This window comes from Crassostrea angulata, chromosome 5 (genome assembly GCF_025612915.1).
Source record: "Crassostrea angulata isolate pt1a10 chromosome 5, ASM2561291v2, whole genome shotgun sequence".
Lineage (NCBI taxonomy): Eukaryota > Metazoa > Mollusca > Bivalvia > Ostreida > Ostreidae > Magallana > Magallana angulata.
The window spans coordinates 52,297,439-52,316,920 of NC_069115.1; the positions used below are offsets into that span (position 1 = coordinate 52,297,439).

At 35.1% G+C, this 19,482-nt stretch overlaps 5 protein-coding genes across 7 annotated transcripts; 2 read left to right on the forward strand and 3 right to left on the reverse strand.

The window, feature by feature from the left end:
* Nucleotides 1-907: 907 nt before the first annotated feature.
* Nucleotides 908-3,254, reverse strand: LOC128184441 (EGF-like repeat and discoidin I-like domain-containing protein 3). The gene is made up of 9 exons (XM_052853896.1): nucleotides 3,097-3,254; nucleotides 2,860-2,926; nucleotides 2,656-2,745; nucleotides 2,460-2,561; nucleotides 2,175-2,364; nucleotides 1,833-1,946; nucleotides 1,585-1,742; nucleotides 1,198-1,341; nucleotides 908-1,109 (listed from the first exon to the last, which is right to left on the reverse strand). Exons 1-9 carry the CDS (start codon nucleotides 3,165-3,167, stop codon nucleotides 966-968), a joined length of 1,080 nt encoding a protein of 359 aa, XP_052709856.1. The 5' UTR covers nucleotides 3,168-3,254; the 3' UTR covers nucleotides 908-965.
* Nucleotides 3,231-6,203, forward strand: LOC128184440 (uncharacterized). Its single transcript, XM_052853894.1, has 10 exons — nucleotides 3,231-3,319; nucleotides 3,478-3,559; nucleotides 3,779-3,845; nucleotides 3,969-4,061; nucleotides 4,223-4,324; nucleotides 4,572-4,761; nucleotides 5,045-5,158; nucleotides 5,353-5,517; nucleotides 5,759-5,892; nucleotides 5,984-6,203. The coding sequence occupies exons 2-10, from the start codon at nucleotides 3,489-3,491 to the stop codon at nucleotides 6,131-6,133; spliced, it is 1,086 nt and encodes a 361-aa protein (XP_052709854.1). The 5' UTR covers nucleotides 3,231-3,319; nucleotides 3,478-3,488; the 3' UTR covers nucleotides 6,134-6,203.
* Nucleotides 6,204-7,595: 1,392 nt separating this feature from the next.
* Nucleotides 7,596-10,794, forward strand: LOC128184940 (lactadherin-like). Its single transcript, XM_052854584.1, has 9 exons — nucleotides 7,596-7,739; nucleotides 7,917-7,983; nucleotides 8,077-8,166; nucleotides 8,370-8,471; nucleotides 8,688-8,877; nucleotides 9,016-9,135; nucleotides 9,294-9,464; nucleotides 9,906-10,042; nucleotides 10,554-10,794. The coding sequence occupies exons 1-9, from the start codon at nucleotides 7,657-7,659 to the stop codon at nucleotides 10,686-10,688; spliced, it is 1,095 nt and encodes a 364-aa protein (XP_052710544.1). The 5' UTR covers nucleotides 7,596-7,656; the 3' UTR covers nucleotides 10,689-10,794.
* A 1,071-nt stretch (nucleotides 10,795-11,865) lies between these two features.
* Nucleotides 11,866-13,359, reverse strand: LOC128185806 (uncharacterized). The gene is made up of 2 exons (XM_052855474.1): nucleotides 13,099-13,359; nucleotides 11,866-12,853 (listed from the first exon to the last, which is right to left on the reverse strand). Exons 1-2 carry the CDS (start codon nucleotides 13,142-13,144, stop codon nucleotides 12,201-12,203), a joined length of 699 nt encoding a protein of 232 aa, XP_052711434.1. The 5' UTR covers nucleotides 13,145-13,359; the 3' UTR covers nucleotides 11,866-12,200.
* A 261-nt stretch (nucleotides 13,360-13,620) lies between these two features.
* Nucleotides 13,621-18,757, reverse strand: LOC128185805 (uncharacterized). Of its 3 annotated transcripts, none has more exons than XM_052855471.1 (2): nucleotides 18,488-18,757; nucleotides 13,621-15,319 (listed from the first exon to the last, which is right to left on the reverse strand). In XM_052855471.1, the coding sequence occupies exon 2, from the start codon at nucleotides 14,774-14,776 to the stop codon at nucleotides 13,838-13,840; it is 939 nt and encodes a 312-aa protein (XP_052711431.1). In that variant the 5' UTR covers nucleotides 14,777-15,319; nucleotides 18,488-18,757; the 3' UTR covers nucleotides 13,621-13,837. The 3 variants fall into 3 exon arrangements, with proteins under 3 accessions (XP_052711431.1, XP_052711433.1, XP_052711432.1); XM_052855473.1 differs by lacking the exon at nucleotides 18,488-18,757 and adding an exon at nucleotides 18,337-18,397; XM_052855472.1 differs by lacking the exon at nucleotides 18,488-18,757 and adding an exon at nucleotides 17,037-17,271.
* Between the last annotated feature and the right edge of the window lie 725 nt (nucleotides 18,758-19,482).

Below are 19,482 nucleotides of genomic sequence, written 5' to 3' on the forward strand. Positions count from 1 at the left end.
CAGAGGACTTTGGAATTTAACTCCCCAGGGACTAGTCCTTGTTGTATAGCTTTTATATCAAAAAGGATCTGGGTAAAGTTTAGTCGCGAAAAAAAGTCGTAGTTTAATCATCGGAAGTAAATCGCGAAATAAAGTCGTCACGAATAAAAATTGTTTAACGATGAATTGATTTTTTAGCATTTTGTATCAAGAAACACATCAGTTAATTACATTTATTCTGCTACCGCTAGCTTTTTTCAAAATTTCTCTTTATCAATTGTCTCTGTAACAATCTTATTTGAATTAAATTAAGTATATCTCAAAAAAAAAAAAACTTTTGCACTGAATCACTATTATTTGTTTTGTGGCGTTGGAAGCAAATTAAAAGTTGGGGGAGGGGGATAAACTCATCAGAAATCTTGACAAACAAAAAAAAAAAAAGGTTATGTTTCTAACTTTGCAAAAAAGTAGGGAAGCCTAAGCTCCCCCCCCCCCCCCCCCCGGTTCCGACGCCTATGCTATTGTATGCCGTTGCAAAACTATTCCACAGAAGATGAAGCTGTGAAATTACGCTAATGATATCTTTGCTTAAGGCCTGGAAGGCTTTCATAATGGCAAAGCTTTGTCATTCAGTAGCCTTTTAAGTTGCCTTCAAGTTCATAGCTTCATTTCCTGCCAACACTAACAGAGATTTTTAAGCATCTTTGAATGTTTTCAAATTAAAAAATGCTCACTTACATCGAACGTTTATCGAGATTATGGTAATTGCCATTTACCGACTAGGATCTCATGTGTCTTAGAATCGTATACCCCCAACTATAACCTCATGAGGCCAATTGTTTTACCCGTACTGTAAGTTTTTATTACGACTAAGAATCAATGAAAGAAAAATGAGAAATTGCATTTTCACTTTAGATTAACAAAATGGTTCTTGGTTTGTTAATTCTTTATTTAGTGATATAATTGATCAGACACTGTCCCGTATTTCACACATCACATCCGTACAGTTCTACTCTCATTCCTGGTTTGCTGTGGAATGTTTTGGGGACGAACCGTACAAATCGGGCCTTGAAAGGGGTTGGAAACGAATGTTTGATGACGGAATTCACACTGCTACTCCCGCTGAAGTCCTGAAAAAGAAAAAAAATAATTATCAGACATATAATATCTTAAAACATCAAATAAATGTGCTTGGAGTTAAGGTGAACATAATTATACCAATTTTGAGGTTCCGTTTTTGAGGTCAAGGAATGTGTTTCCATCCATGCTGTATTTGATATTGTAATTTGTGATGTAGTAACCGGAAGAGGTGTAGCCCTGATTCGCTACCGCGTGCAGCTCCATTTCTCTTCCCAAATCCACCTGTCAAATGTGATAATTGTTATAATCCAAGATTTTTATGTTGCGTCTATTTAAATATTAGACTGTATTGAAGGTTGAATGTTGAGGCATATTTAAAACAATTAGATACATATAAGTCACTGCTTTTGTTAATGCACTGTTAATAAAAAAACCACAATGTATTTTAGACTCTCATTGAATCTAGGTAACAGTAAACAGCAGGACAGAAAACTTCAAAAACGAATGAAGAGAATGATTAAGCACCTGTAGCCAAGAGTTAGTGTTAACTCCTAACCAACCCTGAGGGGCGTTGAGACGACCATCCACCCCCGCGCTATCCCCACTACAATAGTGACACGACATCTGGGCGTCTGGGATTTTCTTCCTGTTTAAGTCGATACCGATAGCCATGGATGCGCAATCTGAAAACCAAGCAAGGAGAACTATATTTGCATCTTATATACAATGTATTTAAAAAAGGGATTGGTGTGGATTAAGCTTTAACTTCTTACTCGTCTGACAGGTTTTTCCACCGTATGGTTTTGGGCATGCGCAAACAAAGTCATCAATGTCATCACTACATGTTCCCCCGTGCAAGCATGGAGTGCTCAAACATTGGTCTCTCTCTGTACAAGAAAGGTCATGTAAAACGAATTTCAATTGTTTTGATAAAGTTTGAATGTTTCAATTCAACTTGAATATATTGCCCTCATTAAGAATCTCATGCTGTTAAGAGAATCGCTATCACTTCATCCTAGGTTAATTTGTTTATTAATTTCAAAGCCCGAAGGGTTTCAATAAATCATTATAAATAAAAGATACTTAAACATGTACTTTGAATTTAAATGTCTAACCTCTTGTATCAATCGAAAATATCTGATCTGCATATTTTCCGTGGCTATCTGTCACCCGAATACCGAATTCGTAGGTTGCATCCACGTCTGGAATACGACCGGTTATCACCCCTGTATTTTTGTCAAGATTAACACCAGGTGGCAATGCTCCGGAAACTTTTTCATACGTCACTTTTCCATTTTCTGGGTCCTGTAAAAATTTAATTTAAAAAATTTAACAAAAAGTGTCGATTGGTTGTCAATGGTTTTAAAGATATTTTTCTTGGTCTCTGAAGTCGGACTCACCTGGGCAGACACACTCAGAGACACCATTTTTCCACCAAGAAAAGTACCCAGAGTTCCATGCGGTGACTTCTCGCTCCACACTGGCGGAAGGCTGTTGACAATCTGTAAACAACACAAAATTTGAGAAAATCAAATATAATGAACTTTATTTCCTATTTAACTCCTATTTATGAATTATTGTCACAACAGTTAATACCTCAAACAACTTCAGCATATCCGTTTGACCAATGAAAACAGTGCCATTCCCCTGGGGGATCATAATGATGTCTCCCCCATCTGGACCAGCCTGTTTAATGAATGTATTCTTTTATTAACATCATATATATAGAGACAAGTGTCAAAATCAGTATTGTTTTTATCTAAATATTGTTGTAAGAAAAATGTTCGCGGAATTGTTTACCCTTATCGTTAGATTCCCACCCTGCTCGGCAGTCACAAATACATCTGGGTAGTGGATGTCGAAGAAACTACAAAATACAAAAAAACTTATTTCCAACATAGGGTACTATAGAAATCAGATTCTATGTTTATTAAGATTTTGAATTTCATCATTACAAGGAAACCTTTAGCAAAAACCCAGACAAAAATACCTTAAAACATACAAATGTAATATTTTCTTTGAAAAATAACAACTTACCTTCCAAGACAGACATTAATTTTCACAAAAATAATGAACGAATAAATGAGTGCAAAAGATTTGGCCATCATTGTGTTCTTCTGTGAAACCTCTGATTCAAAACGACGGTCTACGTATCTATTACCATTAGCAGTGCCCCCTTAGATACTGAAGATTGCGACCATATCTAGAAGTAAACTAATCGTCTTCCAGGTATCTGTGTACTGTGAAGATTCTGAATAAGGTTTGTTTTTAATTTATGTCTACTTTTTAGGAAAAACAATATTAGAACGATAAATCTATTTCAGAAAACATTTTTTACTTAGAACCCTAGAACCAAATACTTCTAGAAAACTACTAGTTCTGTAAAAATGTCGTTATTTGTACATTTATTTGTTGTAGTACCTCTCGAGATGTTTTGGATTATGATTGTGGTGTCTTTGTTGTCAGTACTCGGTCTGTCCACAGCATCTAAACCTTTTGAGTACGAAAATCTAGTTTACTTATATATGTGATATTTGTAATACAGTTCGCGATACTGAAACCGTTTTGTCTAGTAAATAGATGTGTTTGCTAGCAGTTTAAATATTAAAATGTCTGCTGTTATATATTTGGATTCTTTTTTCCCAACTGAATGGATATTGTACGTGAATAAGAATATTTTCAAATGAACATGATTCCATCCGTTTGTTTTTATTCGCAGTGCGCTAGTGATACACCGACCTCATGTTGACGTCATTGCAGAACACAATGGAAACATAACACTTCTGGTAAAAATAACAAAAGCAACCGATTCGTTCATTTATTATATGATATCAAGGTTAACTTTACTCGTTCTAGCATATAATATATGTTTAAAAATTAACATTAAAAGAAAATTCTATGATTTTTAGTCCGGAATTAATGGGAATATAAGTATCTTACCAGGAGCTAATGAGACCGGAAGTGTGTATTTTGACGGGGAGGATCTCTTGTATTTGATAAAGGTATGATCAATGCATATTCATATGATATGATTTTAATTCATATACAGCATCAGCTTATTTGTATATTTGAAATGCAAAGCAAACACATACTTAATTTGTTTATTAATGTAAACGCTGTTTAAGTCGTGTTGGGACTTTATTTTTGTCGTTCCTTACAACAGCTTGTGGTCAGCCTACCCCCTGTGTGGGAGGAACATTCACCCTTCGGTTATGTGGGGGAATTCCACAGTGGCGACAGAGTCAATATTCAGCTTAAAGCTACAGTGAGTGAACTGGTTTATCCAACCGCCCATCATTATATCAGTATTTTGCAGTATTAAATAAATTCATGTTTTCTCTCTGTCTTTTATACATCCATTCATCAAAGATCTATCAGTCTTCTATTTTAATTTTTTAATGTAATTGAATCATCAGTTAATTAGTTTATAATTGAATTACACAAGTGTCGCTACAGATTATAAACAAACCAGAATGCAGTTGACAATAGAAATGTTTCTAAATCATATGTAGGACCCAGAGGGCACCAAAATAACCTATAACCTGATTGGTGGAGAACTACCCCCGGGGATCAAACTGGACCCAGTCAGCGGTATTCTAAAGGGTCTTGCCCCAAACACCGAGGACCTCTTCACCTTCACCATACGGGCCACTGATGCACATGGAAAGCAAGCAGACAATGTGTTCAAAATGTTGATTCGCGGTAACATAGTTTCTATACAGTTTTATGTATTTTAAAAGATTTTACTCGTGTAATTTCTGCTTCCAAACAAGTGTTGTCATTGCATGACAGAAGGCCATGGAACAAATGTATTCAATTTTCATATTCTTTTTTCTAAGAAACTTTCAAAGTAAAGATATGAAAATTTACAATATATATATATATATATATATATATATATATATATATATATATATATATATATATATATATATATATATATATATATATATATATGAACAACATATTTCCACCGTATTAACAGGTGCCAACAAGTGTGATTCCAATCCCTGCACACATGAAGGTCAATGCCACGAACAAAATGGAAGCTACACCTGTCGCTGCGCACATCCCTATGGCGGCAAAACTTGTAACCTCGGTTGGTTAACTACATGTAGTTTGTACAAATACATAACGAGCACAAGTAGCATTGTTATTAAAGCATTTGCATAAAAGGATATGATGAAGTACCGACATGATTTTAAATGATAATTGTTTAAGTAATTATATAAATCGTGCTATGTGGCCTTTCAAGATTTCAAGTATATTCAAATACATATCTTGCTACCTTAGACTGCAGAAGCAACAGTCTAGGAGTGCGACAGAGTTTACGCTGGATCCCTGACGCCCAAATGACGGCGCACAAGTCGAGCGGTAACAGTTTTGCTTCCAATGGTCGCCAGGACGGAAGTGTTTGGCGCGGAGTGGACAGAAGTTCTTGGCTACAAGTCGATTTGGGCGAGTTTAAAATGCCTCTTAGAACAAGAGTATATTTCATAAAAACTGTATTATACTTATAAATGTTCATCATTTTCATTACCTCTTGTTACGCTATTAATTGAAATACAGTTTTATGGGAACTCTACTCCATTCATGAATTTTCCAAAAAGCATTTACATGTATATTGCCTGCGTTTGTGGCATTTTAATTCAATACGCATGCTCGCCTCATTATAACATCACTTCTTACTTTACTACAGGCAATATAACCAGAGTATATGGTACAGTGATGCAATACGGAGGTTCCCGTTATTATTATACAAGTTCCTACTATCTCCAATACAGCACAGACGGGGACAACTTCCATAACTACACAGTGGGAGGACAACTAACGGTAAACGTCGTCGCCATTTAACACGACAATTAAAAATGACCTCTTAATTAAACATTTCCATAGAAGTTCGCTTTTTGTTTCTCTTTTTCAGCAATTTTCCGCTGGCGCAAGCACCTACACCCGCCCACTTCCGGAACCCATTGATGTCCGTTTCGTAAGATTTCATCCCATTGGGTATTATTCATCCTACGGGCCTTACATGAGAGTGGATGTTCTTGGGTGTCATTACTACACACTCTGATGCAAAAAACTGTCGAATTGATATTATGTTTTCCTTTGCGCCTTTCTTTAATAAAATGTTTTTGACTACTTGAATGTTTTGGATTTGTATTTCTTGTATAATATGTCTCAAATTGAGAAGTCATTAAACTTAGTTTAATAAAGGATATTTTTTTATCTTACTTAGAAATGAAAGATTGGAAATTCACAATTTAATTTTGTCACGATATACTACAAATTGTGCATAAGAGTTTAATTGTGAGATTTCCACACATGTTACATTAAGTTTAACATGTTAAGCTTGACATTCATCATGCCAAACTTAGTATGTATAATGAAAATACCTTTAATGTCTGGATTTGTAATGTACATGAGTTTACTTGGTTTAAACTCAATGTATAATGCCTGCTTCTCTCCAAAGGAAAGAGTATGTATGTAAATGAGAATACAGACTAACGTCAAAAACGTATCAATACGCCTGACGTTACGTTTGAATTTTGTACAATTTTACGTTATTTTAAAGGTCAAATGACCGTTTTTATATACAATGAAGAGTACAAAAATTAAATTATAAGCAATGAATTCAATATTTATTTGTTTTATACTACTATAGTATATAAAATGGTTTGGGGCAGTTTACGCTTTATAAACCGCGAATTAAAAATTATTTAAAATAATGCAAAAAACAAAACAAAACTTTTTTTTATCAGAGAAAACACTAGAAATACAATCTAGGTACTAGGAGTACAATAAAAGAATTTTACATGTTCTTGTTGAATTTTCTTTCCGCAATTTATAATTAACATGGAATAATCAACAGTAATGAATATCTTCACCATAAAATCGCTAATATTTTCATTGCAAACCTTAGTCTAATGCATACAGAATCAGAGGACGATACTCTTGTATTACGCAATGTACTTAATAATATATTTTTTTCTTTCAAACGACTGATCTAGTTAAGTATTGCTATTTAATATGTCGTATCATCGTTGAACTCTGAGTAAAAACACAGTAAATGCATGCTTCATTAAAAAGAACCATCAATATATTTTAGTTTTTGAATAATAGAAAATTTAATGCGAGTAAAAAATTTGTAATAAACATCTGGCAGGCTTTCAGTACTCTCAGTTCTTTCATCCAACATTTATAGCGCTTTGATAAAGTTTCCGGGTTAGGTAATATTTTGGTTAAATGACGTATTTTAAGCATTTATCGTAACTATACGCTTACCGCTGAAAAAAAAAAATTGTCAGCACCATGAAACATGGATATCTTGTCATCCCAAAACTAGTCCATTTTCTATTCAATCTTTTGTTATATAACACCTGTCTATCTGTTTGCTTTTGCAATTAACACATATCTGATTCTAGGCAGAACCAAATTTCTCTAATCCCTGTTTATTTGAATTTCAATTTTAATATTAATTGTATACGCATCTAGGGTTAATGGAAGAATATAAGTGTTGCTCTGAAAAGAAAATATGCATAGCACTAAATGTAAAGAAACGGATATGATCCAAAATGGCGGCTTTCAATCCCCAACATGACAACTGTATGGATTTCGAGCTTCTTTTGCCTCTGGAAAATATTCCTTCTTTTTCAAGCAACAGATGCCAGCCACGAAGAGTAAGAAAAATATATAATAATTAACTGATAGAATTTAAATATATGCTGAATGTTATTTAAATTATAAGTCAATGTTAAGAGGATTGAAACTTATCAGATGTAACTTATCATTTATATATTTACATGTATCGAATGGTGTTCAACTTCATGGTTCCCTCGTTTTGATTTTAAATTAAGGGTTCTGCAGATTCACTACCCAAGTGTTACGTTATCCGCTCAAAAGAATGGCTACCTGTCCGCTCAGGTAAAAACATCATTTGGATATATGTGGGAAATAATCAATAAAACTTTTAATACATTTTCTGATTTTGATGTGTTTACTTCGGCGGTGTTTCAGACAGAGGGTGGTGGAGACATCCATATCAACTCTAAAGGAAACAACACATCAGTCTATTTCGATAACATTAACCTGTTACAACTAATTGAAGTAAGAATATGAATTTCATTGACTAACTATGACTTCAAGATCATTTATGATATCATACATTCTTACTCATGATGTATAATTAACAAGGTAAATTAAAACTGGTAAACGTTTGTAGCAAACTTTGCAGATGCATGTGTTTTGGGTTAATAATACAACGAATTATTGCACAAGTTTTACTGATTCCAATGTTACATTGTCTGTAGAAAGTGCTGAGTCTACCACCTGTCTGGGTGAATCACACAGACACCGGGTACTCTGGAAACTTTGAAGGCGGAAAACACTTCAGTATACCACTTAATGTGATGGTAAAAAAAAAATTAAAATGAAATGCTAATACTAAAAATTATTTTTCAAATTTTGGCTGGCCAGTGACAACAATTTAGTTAAGTAATATAAAAATAAGTATTGGAATAACATATTTAAAGCGAAGAAAAAATCATGACCAAGCCCCTTTTAACATCTTTTAAAAATATGATGTTTACAGTAACTAGTATTTTTTTTCACTATTTGTTAACTTGTAGACACCTGGAACTAAAAACCTAAGCTTTGAAATAGTCGCTGGATCACTTCCGCCCGGCGTGTTTCTAGACATACCAAACCGCCGGATATCCGGAATCGCACCGGATGAAGACGCAGAATACATATTTACTGTGAGGGCTAAAACCGGGTACGGAAAGTTTGCAGACGCCGTCTTCCGGTTTGATTCTTATGGTTAGTGACATGAACACATTCTTTGCAATCGATTTTTAAAAATTAAAACTTTCTATCCTAAGGAAGCGATTATTTCAAATATACTGTATTAACTGGCAAAATACAAAATATAAAAAATATGAATATAAAACATTACAGAATTAAACCAGTGTGAGGAAAACCCATGTCACAACAATGGTGTATGTAACAACACAAACGAGGGGAAGGGTTACACATGTAATTGTACGGGATACTATGGTGAACGCCACTGTGATACAGGTAATTCCATTAGATAGGAGAGTTTTGTTTTATATTATTTGCGATCTACTTACTAGTCTACAAAAAGTACTTCAATCATTTTCCTGTATATCTCATTGATACTTTCTGTCATATACACGAAAGGAAAGCAAGACTTCAGTTATAAAAATTCAAACTAGATTGCAGATTAAATAGCATAGGAGTAAGCAACAAGAAAACCATACCGGATGCGCAACTATCTGCATACCTGTCACGTGATCAATCGCTGGCCACAGAGGCCAGGTTAAACAGCAACTCGTCTTCCGGGTGGTGCGGCGAGAATGGGAACGCTTGGATACAGGTGGACTTAGGTACAAACAATGTATGCAGGATCACAGCTCGAATGTTTGGTCGTTTTGTTTTTGAATATTTGAAAATTTGATTCGTGTCTTAAGAACAGTCTAGAAAATTATTGAGACAGTGCCAATGACAATGAACTTTATTCTCATAACTGAAGTAACAGAGTCGAGAAAAAATATTTAAGTGCAATATATGTACACATTATATAAAATATGAAAAATATTGGTAGTAGTCAGGAAAATCTTGCTTATTTTAATTCTTTAGATAAATTATAACCCTGTGAAATTACAAAACGATGATATAGTACATTACTAATAGCGCTTTAAATCGGTCGACAATTTTGATTTTGTGGTATTTAATTTCATTAATGAAGGAATAATCATGACACTGATAACTTACTTATTAGCAAACTTAATTTTTTGAGTTTGCTATATTTTACAATGACTGTAAAGGCAGCGTGGGACGTGTTTTTGCTGTGACGACACAGGCCGGAAGTAGTGACAAGTTCCTAAAATCCTTCACCCTGTCCTGTAGCACAGATGGCGCCAAATTCTCTGACGTAATGGAGACCAACACTACGGCGGCTTATGTGAGGATCTTCATTTTGAAAATTCATTATTGCTTAAGATTTTCATTAACACATGAACGCTATTTTCGATTAAAAGGTTGTCCGTCATGGTGTTTTGCAATAGTGTAACTTCCATGCTCATATACCGGTATATATTTTAGACTTTGCGAGTCCGCTACGTTTTGCACGGCGTGTTTGAAATATGTCGACTGCATAGTTGAAAAATGGAAAATGAAGAATAAATGTCTACATTCAAGATTGTATAAGTGATAATTATAGAATCTGAACGTATTCGGATCGGAATCATCGTTTCGGAGACTCTAAGATAAAATTAATTCTTTTCTTTTATTGCTAACTATTGAACCGTATTCTTAAATGCTGTTCGTTAAATATATTAAAAGAAATTGAAATGACATATAATTACAATATTGTACATTCCTTAAACATAAAATCAAAATCTTAAAAACGGTAAAACAATCAAAATAAGAACATGACATGTTGCACTGTAATGAATACCTTTATTTTTTTTCAGGTGTTCCCGAGTGACACGGGGGCCCTCACCCAGCCCCTCCCTGACCCGGCCACCTGCCGGTTTGTACGTCTCCACCCCAGCACGTACAAGGTCCACCCCTGTCTGAAGCTGGAACTCCACGGGTGTGTTCCGTGATGGCAGAGGACCTACTTTCTAATCTAAATCTTTGTACAGTATCATGATTCAGGTTACCTTGATAACCAAATTAAAATGTGAATGCTAATCATCTTCTTAGTCTTTTAAGTGATCAAAAGTAAAGCTTTTATTTGTGTACCTCGCTTGTATTATCCGTATACATATACTTTGTGCAAAGGTAATACAATACGATGTTATCTATAAATAGCTAAGTGTTTGATAATACTTATTTGATTTATTGCAAAGATATATTCTTCTTTATCGAATCATCAATAAATTTACTATCAGGTCCATGGAGTTGAATGCTACGTTATTTATCATTACAACAAGGTTTATGAAGGTTAGCTTATCAATGCAATTTGACGCGGCTAGAAACTTAATATTTTTCATTCATCCTTATTGAAAGGGAAATAACTCTACCTTGATTGAAATATAATATATCTATAAATACGAAAACTCCTGATGATAATGAATTATTTAATTTATCTTTAAAAAAAAACCCAAGAAAGAAAGTTGTTCTTTTAAATATAATGATATTTTCACCTTAGCTACATTTATTACCACTAAAATTATATTCAAACAAGAAGTACTTTCCAAAAGCGTAAACAGTTGATTATAATACATGTACTGTTTTATACATCTGGCCTTGAAAGGAATATAACAGACTTATTTCTCAATATTGAAAAAGAAACTTATACTTATATACATATTCATTAAAGAAACACTACATACCCTGTACTATACTATCTCATTTGATGAGAAAAAAAAATTCCGAAAACATTCACACAACGTCGCTTTTTTACCACTGCATAGCTATTTCAAATCAAAATCCAGTTTTCTCCTTGTGTCAGAGGGCTATTATACGTTTCTTTAAAGGAGCGATTTTATACATAATCTAAATTATAAATCTGTTGCCTTAGAATAATGTATGCGATTATTCCGTGCATTTTATTTACAATTTACACGCCTGTGGAAAACTGTTACCTCTAGGGATGGACGATCGCAATTAGCCGACCATTCGAGTTTCCTTCCAAAAAGTTTCTGTGCATTCTTAGTAACAATGACTTAATGCATTTAAAAATTATTTGTTTTCAAAGTATTTTAAGTTATTTAAAGTATCGCTTGGAGAGTTTGCATAGATTGAAAAAATGAATAGCAATACTAAAATAGTATTATTAAAAGTCCTATAAAGAATAAAAAAGTGGATTTTTTTTTAAATTTAGGATTTGAAGTACTAGTACTGTAGTCAATTACTAATTTTATTGATTCTTTCATCCTAAATCCAATAAAAGCAAAATTCAATATTACACGTATTTGTATAAAGTTCTTTTGTACCTGAGGCCTAACAAAAAGGGATTATCTTAATATTGTGGTACTTTGTATTTTTGAATAAGACAAGGCAAAGAAGCCATAATATAAAGCAAAGAACTAAACCGATCATTAACTGTTTTTGTTACTACCGTGTCAAATCAATCCAATAAATAAATGTCTTATTGAGACTCCGTGTTTGTACTAGGTATATGCAGCTTTCGTCGTTTGCTTGCCAGATTTTAGTTTGGAAGCAAGAACCACATCATGTAACAAGGAATCCAGACCATAGCCCAACACAGAGGCGGATCTCATGTTGTAAGCCTTGAAAGAGGGGTGGATAGACACCACTATTGGCCGTCCGCCAACTCTTCCCACGGCGGACCTCCTATAACCGTATCTCGCGTGACGTCTCGCGTAGTGCGACGGCAAAAAGGCGTATTTTGGTGCAAGATGGTGTGCGTATCTCCTCCAGTGCGATTTCACTTTCCCTCTGGGTATATCCACGTGGTCGTGTCCATAATTATGATCCAGTGGTGAGCCATATAGCATCCACCTATATCCCGAACGTGATCCCAGATCATAGTGACGTTTCTGTGACAATCCGTGAAGTCCATGCTTTTTCTCGCGGTACATGGGTGAAAATTTTTCTTTCTTCCGTGGATGGTTTCGTTTTCTATCGTACTCCGATTTTCGCGGCGTTCGGTATGGTTTCTTGGTAATCGTCATATCTGGGTCGCTGTCATGACTCTGCGGCTCGGGGGATTCGGGGTATTTGATTGGTGATATCCGCTTCTTTACAGGGTACCGTGTGGACGATTTGTCGTCGGGTTTGGCCACAGCTTGACAAAGCAAAACTACAAAAGTACATCAAAACTTAAAGTATTCATTTTATCTTTGTAAATTGTCAGGTGAACAAGTACGATAATTTTTCAAATGTAAAGTACACATAGTTTAGAAGGTTAAAAAAAACTCCTCATAGAATGCAAAAATTCTCATTCCTATTCTATGATTTTCAATTTTAGTTCATTTAATTTAATTTTAAAAATTGTTAACAGTACATGGAACTTCACAAAATTGCAGTTTTCGTTTTGCTCTATACCTGCAAGTCCCCATAGGAGAAGTATTCCCAAAACACTCTTGTGCATTTTGTACAAGCTTGTTTTTCTTCCTGCGTGTTGCAGGTACAGGCTGCTGGCAAGAATAGCTATTCCCACACGACTGGTAGATCACGTCAAAAAATGGCTTATCCGAGTATTACTAGTGTAAGTTGTTGTAAGAACATATTTGTTTGACCACACGATCACCAAGATTATGTGACAGGTGTCCTTTATTTGAGGATGTAGAACTGCCCCTTTCGTGTAAAATATTGTTTCAAGACTTATATATGTTAATCCCACTTAGGACTAAATATAGCTAGGCAAGGAAATATTAAAGACACATGGGAGAAACAGTACTTCCGTAGGTATTTTCTTTGCTTCCTTTTCTTGACAGTATTGAAATTTTAAAAATCTTTATCTGTATCATTACTTATATACACTAATTGTGCGCTCAAAATAAGCATGCGAGTTGACATGAGTAAGATAAGTATTTTAAATACAAAGAGAAAACATCTATTGCAAAACTAAATGCACAATTGTTTATTATTCATCAATGTCTCACATTATATCTTTATTTGTAGATTCAGTTGCTAGTGCATAACATTAAATGGAATAACTTTTATAAGAATGAAATGGAATTTCGTACAATGTATGAATACAAGCTTAAATAAATTAGCTTTGGTATGAAATGATTGTAATAACAACAATGATTGGCACACAAACACACTATGAACGGTTTACTTATCCAATCTTCTTCATGAAGTCTTTAAACTTTTGGTTGACAGCACTCTTTCTCTCTTCGTTCACCTGAAGTTTGTAGTCCATGATTCTCTGTCTTTGAGAAGCCATGGTCATTGGAGCAGCACCATGCTTATTTTGTCCGGCAAGATGAGATTTCCAAGCATCGGAAGTCAATGTCGGTCGCCTCTGATTCAGAATCTCAGAAATCCCGGCATTCCTTGCCATGGCAGTTGAGGCGCGCCGTTCATCGTGAGCACCGCTTTTCCCGCCATCAACTGGCATCAACTGTCTGGGAAGAGACTGTATATTAGCGGAACTGTGACTGCGCATGCGCCGAGTTCCTTTTTCATGCAGACTTTCCCGCCTTGGTCGTCCGCGATTTGCTTTTATGAGTTTCCGAGTAAGGCTAGAAGATTCAGACATCCAGGACAAAGAAGTACTCTCGGAATGCACGGACTCCTTGTCCGAATAAGGATCATTGTCACGCGCGCTATCTTTTGCATTTAATGTCGTCACAAATGTCGCCCGGCCGACCGGACTGCTCTGTGGACGAATGGAAGCGGGAAGTGAAGAAGGAATGGATGACAAACTGCCGGAACTCCTGCTGTTTTCGGCCGCCGACTGAGAGCGTTTGAACCGCCTCTTCTTCCGACTTACGATCCGCTCTCCATACATGAAACACGGCCCTTCATCCTCCCGTTCGTACTCCTCCTCGGAGTCCGGCGCCAGTCCCTCCGGGCTGTGGCCGCTACAGTTGTTGATGTAGTCCAAAGTCAAAGAGATCAGTCGTATATCCTGATTTATCACTCGTTTGGAGTGAATTTTCTCCTTCTCCAACAAGTTCAATTTTCCCTGAAGTTTTGCATACTCTATATTATTTATTCGGTAGGCTCTCTGTATACGAGACGAGCTGAAACTCGGACTCTCTAAGGCTGGCATCGTTGAACGACTTGAAACAATCTAATTACTTGTTTCACTGTTTGCTATGCTTTTTCTTGAATGACGAATCATTTAGTGACACATGCATTTTCCTTTGTTTCTAGAATATACATATAAAATTCACGACCACAACATGTACGATTGCACCCTGAGCTTTGTTCTGAGATTAAAGTGCTTAATCCTGTTGGAAAGTCTGCAGCGATTTATTACTTACATGCCAATGTGTTTACTTTTTTCGTCTATTAAACACTTAACGATCATTAATTAATTCAGAAATTAATTAATAACATTTTCCAGCACTTCAATAATTGCGTTAAAACTTTGCCTTTGGTTCAGGCTGATCCTTGCGTCTCCTGCTAAACACAATGGCGGATTTAGAATAAAGTAATCCTTTTGAATTCACAAATCTTGCCCTCGATCTATAGATACCAAACAGGATGCACAACTCGTAAACTCGGCTCTAGTTTTTAAAAAAAATCCTCGAATCCAGTAAAGTCACATTTTAAGTCTATTTTCCTTATCAGCGAGCAAAGAATTTTCTACCTGCAAATACACAGAGATCAAACATTCAATCACTACTGTTAGAATCGGGCATTAAATACTTAGCTACATGTGATAAAGCCATTCAGAAGTCAGATTGGGCACGCGAAAATCTTCAATCGATTTAAACCAATCACAGTTCTACGTTATCTAAACACACAATATTTGTACAAGAGAAAGTGAAAAACTTTCAAAAGCACAATCTTGGGTGTAGTATTTGTTTTTGTACATTTTGATTTCAATATTTGTACCTATTATAGTCACTTAGTCAGTTTTAAACTTTTGTTGTGATGCATAGAAAATTCTTCGCTTAGGTTTCATGTAAATGCGTAAGACTCTCTCTCTCTCTCTCTCTCTCTCTCTCTCTCTCTCTCTCTCTCTCTCTCTCTCTCTCTGATTAAGTGCACGGGGATTGATTTTAAATAATATTATCAGAAAGTCCGCTTGTAAACTAAGGACTTCACTTATACCCTTCCATTAACACTTTACACGGCACTTTGTTGAACATTCATAAACATTATACGAAAAAGGAAGATGCAATAGAAATTTATTTTAATCGTTAAATCTAGAAAGCCAAATCAATTTTCTTGTTGGTTGAAAAATAAATCATTTCCATTATACGTCAATATTTTTCTTCAAAGTAAATGTCGAATCTAATTATCGCTCGATTGAACTAACAAAAGAGATACCTTTAAAGTTTCGAATGTTTCCACACACTAACACTGTTCTATGGATACATCAGGAAATGGATTTTCTATACAAAATATTTGCTTTGTTGACTCCATAAAAACTACAATTAATCTGATGGAACTTCAAAAATACCGAAAAAATTCTTAACTTTTACGAATTCTCCAAACCACTCAACTTGTATTATTTAATATATTGAGAACGCACATGATACGGGAGTCAATACTAAAATAAAAATAAAATTCACCTCGTTTGATATTCACATATTTTGGATATGTAAGTAATTCATTAACGTCATTCAGTAAGCCAACAATGGGGAAGACGCAATTTAACACTGCATAAGAATACCCGTAAAAGACATTTAAAAAAAATCAAACACTTCGCGGTTTATCTTAGTGTGCATTAAATAAATCGAAGGCCGTGGAAGATAATGATCGATTCACTTTTAAGAAAACCTAAACCCATCAAAAATCACAGTGATGAAAAGATTTGATCAATGGTAAAGTTACATTAACCTACGGCTTATTATGTATTCACGTGCATTTATTTGCTGAAATGTAATACGCATGCAAATGTAATTTGATGAGATAAAATACCTCCGTTAAGAAGTAACTCACACGAATAAGCAAAGATGAATTGACAAAATTAAATAATAAATACAGTCACTATTCAAATTAAAAAAGATTCTACATGATTTCTTTTGCGCCCCCCCCCCCCCCCTTCCACCCCCTTCAACCACTCGATCATTGTTAAACAATGCTTGAACTATCCTGGTCTCGGCGATGTTTGTTTCCTCACCAAGAGAACAGCATGGCGGCCCTACAACCTTACGTAATAAATCAAAAAGCAGAGTAAACACGGAACGACAGATATCGACGGCCCAGGTCGCTGAGAGTCCACTACCCCACTGATAACAGACAAACTCGGCTTGATTTAGGATCTCAGGAGCGAGTGGAAATCAGGAACCAAAAGTACTCCAGCCGACGAACACAAATAATGGCTCCTCTCGATATATGATATACTGCATACTTACTCAAAAGACTCACTCACACAATGCTTCATGTTTGATGGCCCACTTGAAAAACGTTCACTGCAAATAGTTTAACATACTCCGCACGATTTTCAAACATTATAGACGACAATTGCTTTAAATCTCCCATTATGGCCTGTGTATCTGATGGTGTTTTTGCTCTGAAGTACCCCTCTGTGCTATCACAATAAAACTTCGAAGAATGCCGTAAAATGACTTCTGTGGAAGTTTTTATCCTGTCAGAATTTTATATTGTTGGCGACACTTTTAATTCAAGAAAGGTGTCACTTTCTCCCCCCTAAACAAAACACAGCAGACCATTTTCATATGTAAACATATTTGGAGTGTCAAATTGGTTTGAGAAAAACAAATATTTAACCCCCAAACAAGCTGTTAAAAAAGAAAACTGAACCAATTAGGTCAATAAATTCGTGTGAAAATCTAATCAACAGAGGTCTTATAAAGAATCACGGGCTACTGTCAATATTGCCTCACGGTGTAAGGTGAAATACAGGTACCCCCCTCTCGACGCTGCTATCTACTACCTGCAATATTGACCCTTTATAAACTTATATTGACCATTTTCTCTTTCAATATGAATAATATCCAAGATTTTCGATGTATGCTTCAAACATATTTTAGTGAAATGGCAAATATTTTCCCCTTCGCAATACCTGTACACAAACAGTCTCTCTCTCTCTCTCTCTCTCTCTCTCTCTCTCTCTCTCTCTCTCTCTCTCTCTCTCTCTCTCTCTCTCTCTCTCTCTCTCTCTCATTGGTATGAAGCCCAAAAAGAAAAAAAAAAGAAATAATAATAATATGGTTCTACAAAACCAATATTGCTAAGAATATATTATTGAACTTAAAAATAAAGGAAATCCAGATATTTAGCAAGTAGACAGGAAATCTTTAAATGTTAGTAAGTAGTTAATCCCACAAACGACGGGACGAAGAATTGCACCCCCACTAGTCAGGGCAGATTAGGGCCTACTTAAACAAGAGATTATCCCCGTAAAGAAATATCAAAGTGACCCAAAATACTGTACATGGACAAAAGATAACAAACAACCCAGTTTTGAGATTCATTTGAAAGATATGAAAATAAAATTTAAGTGGAACATGACCGTATATATAAATTAGAAATTAAACAATAGGTGAAAATTTATATTTTCCTTAAATCATTCTAAAAGATTTATGAATTTATACATTGAAAAAATACCCCTGAATTATAATATTTTTTAATGATCAGTATTATCGATTCTTTTTTACAAGGGGAATACACATAAAAGAATTATATACCAACCTCCAAGAGTCTTATCGAGCCCAGCCACCGTTACTTAGAAATGAATAGACCACAGATAGTAAAAGTTCGCTAATTCTTTCTTTATTGATCTGTCGACAGACATGCAGAGATTTTAAACTGTAGATAAATTAAGCGATAATCCAAGGCTTACCTGCTTCAGGTGAAATCTTTGATGCAACGAATTCTCGATTGATCTCCAAAACCGCTAGTCGCGTTTCCAAAACGGAAAATTAGATTTCCATTTATCGATCAGAAATGATCAATGACCAGTCTTAACATTTTTAATAACACCTGGTTGACTCCTTATCAGCTGTCATATCAGGTTTCTATTTGATGTACCTGGGAAACCGTACGTCAGAATCTACAGCGTACCGTATATGGCCACAGAGGTATGTCGTACCCGTGTTTATATTGAATACCTTCTAAAGTACCACAATCTGTAACAACCGTATCGACACCTCTACCTACGTATATTTCCGTCTAGGGAAAACAATAGCCGAATCCGATTAGCAGTTAGGTAAATAAATACAGCTTTATTGACATTAAGCAAAGCTCGCGAGGGTGTTCCGTAATATTATGAAAAAGACAGACGAATATGGCTTATTAAATATCCCCGATAACGAGAGGCAAATATGTAAAACCGATTTTGAAAGATTATATGTTCTATTAGGAAAGTTTCTGAAAATGATCTTCATTCTAGATAATTGAAATTATAACCGATATAATGACATAACGAGAGAGAGAGAGAGAGAGAGAGAGAGAGAGAGAGAGAGAGAGAGAGAAAGAGAGAGAGAGAGAGAGAGAGAGTTGAGTAATTGATAGCGATCGTTCAATTCAGAAGTATTATGTGAGAATGATTTCGTTGACATTAAAATCGAATGTTAATCAATAAATATATTGATATTTGCCAATTGAAAGAACCAGACCAAAATCAAATTATAGCTAATGAACAAACTGGATAAATAATTCAAACGATTTTAATTTGATTCTCAAACACATCCACTCACTCAAAACATATTCTCAAATTAATTTTCAAATTAAAATTTCGTTGTGCGTCATTTGAATTTCGATATTGTTATTGAAACAATTTGTACGATCGTGGTCTATAGATTTATTTCATTCATTATTCTCGTACCGATTATTTGG

Coding starts and splice junctions, on each gene's coding strand:
- LOC128184441 (XM_052853896.1), bottom strand. CDS start 3,167: ATGATGGCCAAATCTTTTGCACTCATTTATTCGTTCATTATTTTTGTG. Junction 2,746..2,859: donor GTGGGAATCTAACGATAAGG/GTAAACAATTCC, acceptor TTCATTAAACAG/GCTGGTCCAGATGGGGGAGA. Junction 1,110..1,197: donor AAAACGGAACCTCAAAATTG/GTATAATTATGT, acceptor TTTCTTTTTCAG/GACTTCAGCGGGAGTAGCAG.
- LOC128185806 (XM_052855474.1), bottom strand. CDS start 13,144: ATGCACAAGAGTGTTTTGGGAATACTTCTCCTATGGGGACTTGCAG. Junction 12,854..13,098: donor TCTCCTATGGGGACTTGCAG/GTATAGAGCAAA, acceptor GTACTTTTGTAG/TTTTGCTTTGTCAAGCTGTG.
- LOC128185805 (XM_052855471.1), bottom strand. CDS start 14,776: ATGCCAGCCTTAGAGAGTCCGAGTTTCAGCTCGTCTCGTATACAGAGA.
- LOC128184940 (XM_052854584.1), top strand. CDS start 7,657: ATGACAACTGTATGGATTTCGAGCTTCTTTTGCCTCTGGAAAATATTC. Junction 7,984..8,076: donor ATGGCTACCTGTCCGCTCAG/GTAAAAACATCA, acceptor GCGGTGTTTCAG/ACAGAGGGTGGTGGAGACAT. Junction 9,136..9,293: donor TGAACGCCACTGTGATACAG/GTAATTCCATTA, acceptor AATTCAAACTAG/ATTGCAGATTAAATAGCATA.
- LOC128184440 (XM_052853894.1), top strand. CDS start 3,489: ATGTTTTGGATTATGATTGTGGTGTCTTTGTTGTCAGTACTCGGTCTG. Junction 3,846..3,968: donor ATGGAAACATAACACTTCTG/GTAAAAATAACA, acceptor TATGATTTTTAG/TCCGGAATTAATGGGAATAT. Junction 5,893..5,983: donor CAGTGGGAGGACAACTAACG/GTAAACGTCGTC, acceptor TCTCTTTTTCAG/CAATTTTCCGCTGGCGCAAG.